Source organism: Mercenaria mercenaria, chromosome 17, assembly GCF_021730395.1.
Source record: "Mercenaria mercenaria strain notata chromosome 17, MADL_Memer_1, whole genome shotgun sequence".
Classification (NCBI taxonomy): domain Eukaryota; kingdom Metazoa; phylum Mollusca; class Bivalvia; order Venerida; family Veneridae; genus Mercenaria; species Mercenaria mercenaria.
The window spans coordinates 20,805,274-20,819,225 of record NC_069377.1 but is presented as its reverse complement, the minus strand read 5'-3'; the positions used below and the strand labels follow the sequence as shown (position 1 = coordinate 20,819,225).

Below are 13,952 nucleotides of genomic sequence, written 5' to 3'. Positions count from 1 at the left end.
GACACTTGTCCTTTTTCAAGAATATGGAAAAAGGACAAGTGTCCGAAAATTCGAAATAAAGAGTAAAATATCAACACAGATTTGTACTATACTTCCCTTTGGAAGATTTACAGACATATTATAAAATAAACACTAATTTATCTTTTGCTTTGTTTTATTCATAATGATTTTAATCTTACAGTTCGAAAAAAAACCCAATGTATATATGCCGGTGTAATTAAAGTATTTGACCCCCATAGAAAAATGACCCCCGTTGAATATTTTACAGAAAACTGTTAACCTCAGCACCAGTAAGTAGTTTGTTCATTGAACTATAATATGACAGTGATGTTGTTATCAACACGCGTCCTAGTTTTACCATGTATATATAAAGATATAAACACATACAGACGGACGATCATTGATTAACATCAGTTGTTTGTACACTGCGTGAAGACATGGAGCACAAGAAGAATTTTATCTCCTGTCCTGTTTGCAAAACAAGGTTAGCGTGTATTTTATTTCATTTTAGAATACAAGTTACAAGCGTATGTCTTAAAAACAGAAACAGTTCGGCATTATTCATCTTGAGGCATGTTAATAGACACTGTCTTCTCGCTAAAGATATTTTGATGGTTTTTAGATTTATCAAAACATGCATATTTGCATAAAATACAAGCCTGTTAATCGGTCATTTTGCATCAAAACGTATTTTTGAAAATTTTTGTAGACGCAAAGAAATAAGATGTATGCAGGTTCAAAATGTTCAAACTATTTCATCCTGGATACCTTTAAAATGCTGTATGATTTACATTTGTTTCTGAAAATATTTAGGAAACTGTTTCGAAAAATAACATGTAAAAGAAATGATTAAAAGCTCAAAATGTTTGTTGTGGCTGTTGCATGTTTTGTTTTGATCATAAAACATATTATTTTCTTATCAAAACCTTTTTTCAGTAAATGTTTCTCATATGTTTGTCAAATGTTCAAATGAGCCGCGCCATGAGAAAACCAACATACTGGCTTTGCGACCAGCATGGATCCAGACCAGCCTGCGCATCCACGCAGTCTGGTCAGGACCCATGCTGTTCGCTAACGGTTTCTCTAATTGCTATAAGCTTTGAAAGCGAACAACCTGGATCCTGACCAGACTGTGCGGATGCACAGGCTGGTCTGGATCCATGCTGGTCGCAAAGCCACTATGTTGGTTTTCTCATAGCGCGGCTCAAATGCAAATTTTCTTTTGGACTAATACTTCATCAGTTTTGATCATACAATTTAAAGCGTTATGGATTTTTAATAAAACGCTTTTTAAGACAATAGCCAGCAAATTATGTGCGTTCTCTAGCTGAATGGATGCACGAGAACAAATTGTTTCAGGCATTCAGATAGTTCAAAGGAATTGTTATAACGTGACTTTATTAGTAACAGGTATTTTACATGCAGATGATACTGGTTTTCATTTCAGTCACGTGACACCGCTAAATACCCGTAATGATGGGGTATTTGCATCCACATGTGAAAACTGTGGACATTTCTTCAAGTTCAGGTCCATTGCTCCATACAAGTCTTCCATAACGTTTAGCGTCAATGGAAAGCAAGTCACTGGTAAAATACATTTGTACATGTCAAACCAAATTAAATACGTCTAATTTTCAAATTAAGTTTCGACAAATCATTCATATCAAAATAGCCTAAGCCTGTAGTCTGTCCGGTTAAAGTTACACCATGCCCATCAATCATTTAAATGTTCTATCTTCAGATATAGAGAAACTTCATCATACTAGATATATAAATTAACCCGACCGCTAAGCTCAATAGGGAGGACGCCGAACTACGGATCGCGGGGTCGTGAGTTCGATCCTCGGGCGGCCGTATGTTCTCCGTGACGATTTGATAAAAGACATTGTGTCTGAAATCATTCATCCTCCACCTCTGGCTCATTTATGTGGGAAATTGGCAGTTATTTGCAGAGAACAAGTTTGTACTAGTACAGAATCCAGGAACACTGATTATATATATAGGTTAACTGCCCGCCTGTTACATAACTGAAATACTGTTTTAAAACGGCGTTAAACCCAAAATAAACAAACAAAATATATAAATTAATTGTGTATGTAGCGAAATATTCACAAGGAAATGCCATGCAGTTATCAGTACCGTGGATTGTTAAATAAAAACTTCCACGTTTTTAGTTGTAGAACAAGTTTACACTGTGTTTAGATACACATGTATTAAATGTGTACTTACACATAAACTTGTTGTTATTATGTTTACACAAAAATATAACTTGTAATTATTCCTGTTAACTGTTTAGTAACAGTAGTAAATGCAGCACCTATGTGTTTTGCTTTAATAGTAACACGAATAAAAGCATTTTTGTCTATATTTTTGTGTGTGGCCCTCAAAATTTTGTAGAACGTTCCTTCCCTATAAATATGGATTATATTATATACAGGCAATTTAAGATCTATATTTTAAAAATATTTACATTAATAAATTATGTGCAAATCCATACGATTTGTCATTCAGTTGGTACTGAGTACAGCTCGTCAGCGACGCTCAATGACTTCTTAAGACAATCACGCCTGTCAATGGGAACCAAGGTGTTCTGTAAACAAGGTGGATGTGGTATCTGTATTGTGGTAGCCAAGATGACCTTGAACCCGAATGGCACACCAGTCACAGCCAATATCAACTCAGTAGGTTTACCAATATTAAAGTTACTTTTACCCTTGGGGTTCGTACACTACCTTTATGTATGCGGGGAAGTTGTCAGTCTCTAGCGGATAACTAGGCAATTTGGTGACGTGTTAACTGACCTGCAGTTTACCCATTTTACTGAAATACATTTGAATTTATTGTACAGAAAACAATTTCACGAGGCTGTTTAAAATCGGTTCAAAACGTAAGACAAGTCTTGTTATATTTTCTGGTCTTTCGATCGGGATCATAGCTATGTAATAGAATTCCGCTAAAGCCGGTGCTTGGGGTGTGAGGGGTTTTGCTCTTTCCACTTCCTCTCATGAACAGATTTAATCAAACTAAATCTGCTATTATTTTACCTGGTTGCATTCTATGCTTCAAAACGATTTTATTAACTTTAGGTGAGTTCCAACCAGGACTTAGGATGAGAAGTTGCGATTTCATATCTAATGTTTACTCCTATGTTTATAAAACATCTCCTGATAGTTATATGCATTTGCCATATTCTTACAAAGTCCTATACACACTTACATTCACGTAAAAATAAATGTCAGTATGGTTTATTTAATATTTGCTCTTACTAGTAGGTTGATGATAACTTTAAAAGATACTTCGAAAAATAGGAGGAATTCCTTTCTAAAAATATACCAGTCCTTTAAATAATATGTAAATCCGACTCCACTTGTTTTACTGTGAACTTTTGAAAAACAAATGTATTTTTCTGATTTACTGACGAAAATTACATTTTCATTCACGCGTAGTTTTTCAATTAAAATACATCCTTCCTAGAACCTATAGTTAAAAGATTACATTTGTCATAACTTTTAAAACGGTCCCTTAATCGGGAATTTTCGCTGTTATGTTTAGGTAGGAAAGAAAGGTCATGATAGTTTAATAGTTTTATGATTGTAGATATTTGATGATTTTATATGACATATATTTTCAGTGCCTATGTCCATTGTTTGTATGTGATGGTTGGGAAATCACCACCATTGAGGGACTGGGCTCCACTAAAACAACAATGCATAAGATCCAGTCAACACTATCAAGTTTCGGTGGAACCCAGTGTGGGTACTGTAGTCCTGGACATGTCATGAATATGTACGGGTGAGTACAGCTGCACTACCTACATAGGTCTACATTGACATCTGAACGCTTACATTATGCTTTCTTTTGTTCCAAAGTTCATTCTGTATGGTTACATTCTGGCAATCCTAAATTAATTTAAATAAAATAGTGAGAATTGCGTTACACAAATATACGCAGTGTAACAATACCGTGTCATCCTGTCGGTGTTACGATTGAACTATTTTTTAAAACAGCAGGATTGCTTTCTGTGCGAGCAATAGCAAATGCATTGTCAGGTTAAGAACCAGCTATTGAAAATATAAATTCAAATAGAGTTTTTGACTGAATCTCATTTCTTTATGTGTAACTTGTCGATGGTTTACCAGCATATGTACTTCACATATGTTTCTGTCTCAATTACGTTGAACATTAGCGTAGTAAACGGGCGGCTCACTTGCTTTTACAAAAAGTTAACTTGTAATTATACAACTCTTAGCAAGCACATCTAATCACGAGTAGTCTCCTCTATTGACCTGACTTTATAAAAAATCACCGCAGTTTGATAAGATATGGATACTACTGTGTTTAATTGTTTTGTAATCTGTGACCTATAATTATTATATACTGACGTCATCATCATAATATTTACAAATACAGCGTACTAATAAACTTAATTTGATAATGTGGCAGTTGAGTTCAGTAAGTCCAGGGGTGTTCAAAGATAATCCGTCATAGATCTGCTGTAAAGCAAATATTTGATTTACCTGTATTGTAAAATAAACAGCGTGGATTGTATTGAGGTCAACTGCCACATTATCAAAGTTTATTAGTAGCTGTAGTCTCACATTTATTTTTCTCGATGCTTCACAAAATGAAGTATACATATGTCTACGGAATTTTCATTTTCTCCAGTTAAGTGGTAATTTCGTTTCATCTCTTCTGAACGTTGAACGCTTGTTTCATCCCTACGTTCATACAGTCTCTTGTTTAATGATAGCTTAAAATTTATGCTTTTGGGAACATACTATTATGCCATCGAATTTCTCACTGAATGTTAGGCTTATGTCTTTGGGAACAAAAACAAGTAGAGAGTTAGTTTTGTTTATTTGGGAACATAAAATTTCCTGTTGAATGCTATCTGTATGCATTCGAAACATTAAACACCAAGCTGAATGCTTTCTGTAGTTATGACTGTTTAATATAAAATTTCAAGTTGAATACTACTTTATCCATGTTTGAACGATCAGGCTGATGCAACAATACCCCAACTTGACAAAGCAGGATACCGAGGACAATTTCGAGGGTAACCTGTGTAGATGTACAGGTAAATATTCATGGTGTTCACACTACCCAGTCTACACTAACCTATAGCCAATGACATGGAAATCTTCATATCCTTGACAATCGTTGACAACAAATTCTTAAGCTGAAAGTGAAGTGCAAATTCGCATTTTTTAGTTTACTTTACTGATACATAATCAAAGCCCTGAAATGACTGATAGCCGGTGCTTATTGAGTGATATTTCAACCGATAGGCTACACTTGAAGAATCAACATTTCATTGTGCGTAGATCGGTCATGATTTGAACAAAGTTGGTAGAGGTCCACTAGATACATTCTCGTACACCAGAGGTCTACCATGGTTCTCGGGATTTTGACGAACCTCTGATGGATGAGAATGACTAGACAATTCTACATGCCAAATATCTAAGCTCTGTGCAGTGTGGTTCAAGACAAAACGGTTTTTAAAGGTTTTCATATACAGCACTATGTAAAACTAAGTTTGCCCCAAGGTGAGACCAATATGAACCCTAAACCCTTAACCCTAAATTCTAACCCTTGAGTGGAGTGATTCCGAATATTTAGAATGTGAATATAAAGTTCATAATTATTCTAGAATCCGTTGCTGCTTGTTTTTGTTGTTTGACAGTAGTCCTCAGTTGCTCACACGCTCACACAATACCAAGATTAAGAAAATAAATATGGGACTATTTTGTACACGTCCAGAATATTTGTGTGATACGGTAAATAGAAGTTAAACTCAAGCGACGTAATGTTGAAACTTGGTAGTTGATTTAGAGCTATAGCCAACTGCTAAAGCAATGGCTAAAAAAAAGAGAGAAAAAGCTTATAATTAAACTGGATGATTATTGTCTGGTTGTGAGCTTATTATTTACAATTTGGAAGAGTCCCATATTTTGATATTTGATGTATAACAACAAAACTATCAAACTGTTTAACAAAAAGAACTAGCCTCCCAAAAAAATGACATAAGTTGGTATTTCATTAATACATTCATAATTCCACTAAATCTGTTTTACAATTATTTTTACTCTGGTTTACGATTCAAATATGTTTGTACAGTCATTTCAGAAAACTGAGATGTCTTTATAAATATATCGATAACACTTTCATTGAGTGTCGTCTCCTGTATCTTTGACGTTTTTCAATGTTCTGATTTCAGGGTACCGTCCAATTCTTGACGCCATGAAGTCCCTTGTGCCTGCCACGCCTCCGGATATTGAGGTATATTATTAGAGTTACATCCGAACGTTATTTTAAGTCTAGGAAAAAAGCTTTACATATCCTATAAATTAATTATCAGTTCAGTTTTGTATTTTAACTCTTTAAGGCATTTCTTCAGGTTACTAGTATTTACATAAACTGAATATAATATGTAACCACTTTTTTACCACACATTTAAAGCTGGTATGATATAGGTTGTTTGTATGCATGTACGGAAAACTTCTACAAACGCAGTATATAAGTATATAACAAGTACGCAGGCCATTCAGACTTTAAAGACGCCTGTAGTTTTTCTTGATATACAGGATTTATCTACCAAACTGTGTAAGACAACTGGCCAACCTTGTGCGTCTCGGTCCGATAACTGTGGCGGTGGATGTTCGAGCCATGGCGACCCTCGGTCCATTCAGATGGTGTTTGGAGACACAAGATGGGAGAAAGCAACAGATCTTGCCAACCTTTATCAAATATTGAGTCAGACAAGCGGACAGAAAGTCAGACTGCTAGGTGCCAACACAGGCACAGGTTAAATCGTTATTTCTTGTCTAAACACTATAAGTTGATATTTCTATACCTCCAGCGAAACCAGTTGTCCTGAGAAACAGTTACGTTATTAGTTCTTGAATACACGTGTGACAACTATCTCTTTAAAACTTATACATTTGTAGTTCTTACAATAAAGTTGATTGATGACATTGATGTATGGATCCAGGGTAAACAATTCCCCCTGTCAAAGTGGCCCTATACACAATTCCCCCTGTCAAGATGGTCCTACACGCCTTTTGGTCAAGTTTACCCTACACATTTATTCTTAGCGTTTGTCCTGCAGACTTTGTAGTCTATGAAGTCCGACACACAACATGTCACGACAGTCCTATACATCTCGTGGTTAAGTAAGTCTTATACGCCTAATGCTTGAGGCAGTCATACGTCTCTCGTGGTCAAGTTAGTCATACATCTCGTTGTAAAGTTAGTCCTATACGCCTCATTGTTAAGACGGTCTTACGTCTCTCGTGGCAAAGGTAGTCATACACCTCGTTGTAAAGTTAGGCCTGTACGCCTCATTGTTAAGGCGGTCCAACGTCTCTCGTGGCTAAGGTAGTCATACACCTCTTTGTAAAGTTAGGCCTGTACGCCTCATTGTTAAGGCGGTCCTACGTCTCTCGTGGCTAAGGTAGTCATACACCTCTTTGTAAAGTTAGGCCTATACGCCTCCTTGTTATGGCGGTCCTACGTCTCTCGAGGCTAAGGTAGTCATACACCTCGTTGTAAAGTTAGTCCTATACGCCTCATTGTTAAGGCGGTCCTACGTCTCTCGTGGCTAAGGTAGTCATACACCTCTTTGTGAAGTTAGGCCTATACGCCTCATTGTTAAGGCGGTCCGACGTCTCTCGTGGCTAAGGTAGTCATATACACCTCTTTGTAAAGTTAGGCCTATACGCCTCATTGTTAAGGCGATCCTACGTCTCTAGGGGCTAAGGTAGTCATACACCTCTTTGTAAAGTTAGGCCTGTACGCCTCATTGTTAAGGCGGTCCAACGTCTCTCATGTTCAGTTTGGTCAAGTACATCTTATATGCCTCATGGTCAAGGTAGTCATGCACCTCGTTTTAAAGTTAGTCCTTTACGCCTCATTGGCAAGGCGGTCCTACGTCCTTCGTTGCCAAGGTAGTCATACACCTCGTTGTAAAGTTAGTCCTATACGCACGTCTCTCGTGGCTAAGGTAGTCATACACCTCTTTGTAAAGTTAGTCCTATACGCCTCATTGTTAAGGCGGTCCAACGTCTCTCATGTTCAGTGTGGTCAAGTACATCTTATATGCCTCGTGGTCAAGGTGGTCATACACACCTCATCGTCAAGATTATCAAGATTATCTAGTGGTCAAGGTGGTCATACACACCTCGTGATCAAGATAATCAAGATTACCTCGACGTCAAGGTGGTCGTACACACCTCGTGGTCAAGATAATCAAGATTACCTCGAGGTCAAGGTGGCTCTGTATGAAGCTTGTCTTACACTTCTCATGGTCATGCTGGTCATACAAACATCATGGTCAGGAAGATCCTATAAACTTCCTGGTCAACGTGGTCTTAATAACGTCATGGTCAACGTGATCATAAACACATCATGTTCAAGGTAGCTCTTCTGGCTGGCCCTTCTCTCCTCGTTATTTAAGTAGGTTTCACATATCTCGTGATCTAAGTGGTTTAACCTTCCGAGCAGTTAGACAAACACGCCTATTTGTTAAAATGGCCCTACTGTGTTGTCTCTTAGCCAAAATGGTCATACACACCTAGCCAGGGTTGTCATATATGCCACTTGGTAAAGTTTATTCTACACGCCCAATGGCCAAGATGGCCATATACATCTCTTTGTCAAGGTGACCCTTCACGCAACTTACACGTCTCGTGTTCAAAGTGACCTTATCTGTCTCGCAGTCAAGAGTAGACTCTTAATTTGGAAGAAGAGTATAATCCATCTACAATTACTAAACATTTATACAATGAAACACGTCTCCCTCTGGCATCAGTGACTCGAGCATCTCCTGTCCTGCCATTTTACTGTATGTCCTATGTTTAGGTCGCGAAAAACGAGTTTTGCTAATCCCCTTCCAAGCACGAGCAATAGGCTTTTTTATATTATTATCATTATTAGAGATCTACACATTGCGAGAATTGTTTCAGTCATATATTTCAGGCTATTTCTATGAGGAAGCTATCCAAAACTTTGATGTGGTTATTGACATATCTGGAGTACCCGAACTGTATGTAAATACACACGATGTAAGTTACAGTATGGGATCTTAATTACCTATTTCCGTATACATGAAACTATTTACTTTCAACTGGTACTAAAAAGTATGAGATATTTTTCCAAACTAAAACTTTGAGGCAGTTTGATACGTTTGTAATCGTGAATAAGAAGTAAAAAGTTTTGTTGTAACAAGTATTTTCTGGGTTAAAATCAGAACAGATGTAGCCATGGTTTGCTGACTGTACTGACCTGTGGGCAGCCAGATGCCAGCTATAAATGTATACATTCTCGATATAGGCACAGACAAAAACCTTTACACTCGGTGGATGTTTGACTCTCACAGACCTTATGAATATTTTCAAAAGAGAGGCATCGAAAGTCGGGGGCAATCCAAATTTCAAAGAACTGAAGAAGTATCTATACAGAGTCGCTTCCTCCCCAATCAGGAACGTAAGCAACTATTTTATACCATCTGCATTGAATATTGAGAAATAAATACAGAAATTTTGTCTGGCTATAGCTAGTCACAAAGGTCTTTTGTATGCTACTGATTTCTGCTGCTTAACTGAAATTTATTTTGGGTTTGCGTATTGCCAGCCGCTTCAGTGCATTCTCCTAATTTGACTTTGCAGCTTGTCGGCTTCTTCAGTGCTTTAATGTAACTTACTTCGCTTGCGCCTTGGCAACTTTTCATTGCTCTACTGTAACTTATTTTGGCATAGCGCCCTAGCAACATTTTCAGAGCTTTACTTTAACGTAATTTGGTTTTGCGCCTTGGCAACCTCTTTAGTGTTTTACTTCAACTAATATTTGCTTTGCGCCTTGGCAGCCTCTTTAGTGCTTTACTGTAAATTAATTTTGTTAGCCTCTTCAGAAAATAAGAACTGGTGAATCAGAACTTAACCGCTATGTGCCTGTAATCCGTAACCTATAGGTGGTCTCCTGCTCACGTATTTTCTTTCCTTATATACTTGAACACACTCGGTGAAATTGCTACTCGAATGGAAACAACAAAAGCATAAATCTTTCTTGACTTGAATTTGTTTTCTATATGTAGAGGTTATTCCATTATCAAACATATTCAAAACCAATGCTATGTTATAAATCAAGACTTAAGTAATGACAATCCAATTTCAATTTACAGAGAGGCACGTGGTCGGGAAACTTAATGCTTAAGAACAAGCACCATTCTTTCCCGTCAGACATATTCAACATAATGACAGTTGTTGGAGCTTCATTGACTATAGGTATTTTTTGTCTTTCAGATTCGTAGTGCTTTATATGATTATGATACAGTTTAAAGAATACATGCAGTTCTATTTTTCCTGTTGCGTTTTAATTGATGTAAACTTGATCCGAAGACATGTTGAAAACGTATTATGGCGGTTGTAATTTGTTAAATATCTATTTCTCCTTGTCAGGCCAGACTCCACAGAGCGTTGTTATATGTGATGCTTTCTACAAGACGGACATGACTGGCAAATGTTTATCCAAGGCAACATTTAAGGAATTTGGACCTAATGACGTCGTCGCTTGCTTCAAAGTTATGCCAAGATCGCAGGTACAGTATATGGATGGTTAAAGCTAAGAACTGCTCGTTACATATCAGCGGAAGTATGCATACTGATATTTTTTCAGACAATCAGCTGCCTACTATTTCTTTTATATTATCTCGATACATACTCTGACAACAAATACATACCAAATGTTCACATATCGTCATAGATGCAGTTATTGTAAACATAATGATAGATACATCAATTTCATTCTTTTGTTCTCTTCCCAGATATCTATTATTATAAATGATAATCAAAACACAAAATTGAAGAAAGCTTACTGCTATTTTTAGACTATTCGCCACAATATTTCTGTTCACACGTGTTCGTGAAAACCAAACCGTTTGTACTTGATTGTTTCAGAACTGTCTGGCTCATGTTAATGGTGCATTTCGATGTGCTGTAGATAAGGTGCACGGGTATCTTGTAACAAGCCGACCCATTATTTCTATCGGTGGCATCAGTGACACCTTTGTAAGTCCAACTTATTGAGTTTTTTCTTTAAATAGTACATTTCTCATTCAGGATCGGAGTCCATTACGTATCATTTACATTTATTTTAGTAAGTGTTCACGTTAAGGATATATTCTTTGCTTCGACAATGTCTCTCTTAATGGCAATATTATTTTTTCTGCTTACATTATCGCTTCAAGAATCAAGTTTCTCTAAACTTTATTTATCTATCATTGCATAAAGTTAAGGTGAAATGCGCTTAAGTTGAAATTATAGGCTTCCGTTTCGACATTTGTTTTATATAAATTTCAGCATATTCCTCATTTAATGTGCAATTTACATGCTTGATATTTCTATAACTTTTTTCTCTGTATTCCTTCAAACACGCCTATCGAAGTCCATTTTTGACCAACCATGATTTCACGTTCGTCAGACTGTTTTCATAAATCGTTCTTTTCAGTAAACAAGTATTGATCGCTTGTTACTCATCATATTTCCATATAAAAATGTCTTTAAAGTGGTGTAAAATTATAACTCATTATAACGTTAGAGTCGATAATTACGCTAAAGTGACATCAAAGCAACAAAAAATGTGCCGAAACGGGAACCTATAACTTCAATTTAGGTGCATTTCACTTTAAACTCCCCCCGCCCCCTCCACACATACACACCAAAAAAATATTGTTTCTCCTTTTCCGATCTAGCACAGGGCTACAGCCACAGAACAATACCTGTATGGAAAACAGTTGTCATCTCCAGCAACCATCTCAGGTATGTATTCAGAAAGAAAGTTCTACCCCCACTTCTGGTAGCCGAATGAACCGGTAATCTTGAACGATGTTGCCCATTGCAGAGCTGGAGCGGTCTTCTGCGCATGTCCGGCTTTGAAGAAATTATCAATTGAAGCGCACGGCAAAAAAAACCCCCGCAAACTATTACATGTCCGCACGTATTTAGTGTATAATATGTATAATATACTGTGTAAAAGTTAGGGTTAGTATTATCGTGGTTACAAAATGTATACATTAAAGAGACTTTCATTCAACTTGCTTGAATCTGGAATACCGGAGTCCGTAATTTACTAGTTTACAGGCGCTCCAGGTCTGCAGTGAGTTGCATTCAATCTCAAATACTTCAATTAAGGAGTAACGAAAGCTGACAGGTGAATTCTGTTTAATTTTTTGCCGAAGATATCTCCTATGTGCAGTTGCAGCCGTACATGATCCAAAACACGAACGAAAACGAAAAAATAAACTCTTCAAGAACCTGAATCGAAACTGTTCCAGAATATGGAATTTTCCGACCCATATATTCCATGCAGCACAGCAGCATGTTTACAGCCACGAATGATTATATTTTGTAAAGGTATATTTTTGAAGAGTTTAGCCAATTTTAAAATTTCTACTGAAGTCGTGACTACTTTATCTTTACGTCACTTCAAATATTTCGTTCTAATCAATGCCGTCGCATCAAAATGGGTTTATGGCCGACCATAATCAAGAAATGCTAAAGACTATAAGTTTAGATAGTTGACATATGTTATATATTCTTTCAAAGAACATGGATACGAAGCTTCACAATTTTAACGATACAATATCATATTTGTAATGTGACTAACATAAGTTTCACAAACGTAAATACTTCATGTTTCATACCTGTAGATATATTTGACTTGAAATTAAATAATATTTCTTTCAGTAACTAATAATAACAATCGTGCCATTTATATAAAGGAATGCGCTGCAGTAATAATATGTTACATCCGTAACACACGTTATTCAATTTATTATATGTAAATTATCCGCCTTACTGACACCTTAAACTCGGACTGATTTTACAGTCTTGCATACCTGTATAATAATCATTATCATTCTGAACTTTTAGATTCTGAACAAATATGTATATGTATAAACTTGGTATGTAACTTTTGCAATAGCTGTAAATATATATTACATACGTTTCCAAACTAAATATTTATGAATATCTGCAAGTAAGACACGTAATGAAATAAAAATTAACAGTACCTTATCTGTACAAGTTATTTGAGAGAAGTCTAGATATGGGCAAACTTTCATGAAAAAAAGTGACAGAATATCCAATAAAACGAATATGCAGATATCGTCTTTAGAGATATGTCTTAAACTGCACATGTCTGATCTAAATTCAGCCAGTAAATGCATTTGAATTTTATCCTATCCTGATATAAATTCGAAAATATCTTTCAGCAATGCAGTTTGTGCACTGGGCTCAACTTTTCTCTATTTACTATTTGGCTTCTATTGCTGTCTCGTATTTTATTCATGAAAATATCCAATCCCCATCAAGCTTATGAAGTATTGTTCTTTTGTAAACAATTTATTATTATTAAAAATATATTCTTTGTTGTTTCATTTTTTGCCATAGGTATTTGTAGTATATTTTCACTCAAGGATAGCAGACTGTACACTTTGTTGATACTTTGTCCCTTTTTGACGTAGCTTTATTACAAATACCTGCGTAACTTGTGTAATCAACTCTTACAGTTTCCATCAAATTCATATACAATGCATATACAATGTCAACATGCATAGTTTCGGGACTTTTATGTCTGATCATTGTCTTTTGAGTTACATCTCTTCACCATATCGCAGCTACATATGTGTCTTTTGTTTGCAACTCTTCCTACATTTTCTGTCAAATTCAATTAGAATTTTGTGTCGTATCTTTCATCAATGCACATTTTCTTGGATTTTTGTTTGCAATTGGCGCCGTTTTGACAGTACATTCTATTTTATCTGGAAGCATGTGTAAAGCAATGTTAATATCATTTTTGTCCGTCTGGTGTTCATGCATGTGTGTAATTCTTTCCTTAGTAAAGGAAAAATACGGTTTCAGCGTGATGTCAATTGACAAACGGATAACCTAAAATTA

The 13,952-nt window shown here is 36.2% G+C and overlaps 1 protein-coding gene across 1 annotated transcript in view; it reads left to right on the top strand.

The window, feature by feature from the left end:
* The first annotated feature begins 373 nt into the window (after positions 1–373).
* Positions 374–13,952, top strand: part of LOC123536060 (xanthine dehydrogenase-like) — a 65,941-nt gene continuing 52,362 nt past the window's right edge. The window contains exons 1-13 of the mRNA XM_045318851.2: positions 374–484; positions 1,448–1,587; positions 2,512–2,681; positions 3,632–3,792; positions 5,001–5,077; positions 6,218–6,279; positions 6,585–6,804; positions 8,977–9,062; positions 9,331–9,483; positions 10,178–10,280; positions 10,455–10,594; positions 10,953–11,063; positions 11,747–11,813. Of these exons, the coding sequence (XP_045174786.2) occupies positions 438–484; positions 1,448–1,587; positions 2,512–2,681; positions 3,632–3,792; positions 5,001–5,077; positions 6,218–6,279; positions 6,585–6,804; positions 8,977–9,062; positions 9,331–9,483; positions 10,178–10,280; positions 10,455–10,594; positions 10,953–11,063; positions 11,747–11,813 (1,537 nt within the window). The 5' untranslated portion in view covers positions 374–437. The remainder of the gene's footprint in view (positions 485–1,447; positions 1,588–2,511; positions 2,682–3,631; positions 3,793–5,000; positions 5,078–6,217; positions 6,280–6,584; positions 6,805–8,976; positions 9,063–9,330; positions 9,484–10,177; positions 10,281–10,454; positions 10,595–10,952; positions 11,064–11,746; positions 11,814–13,952) is intronic.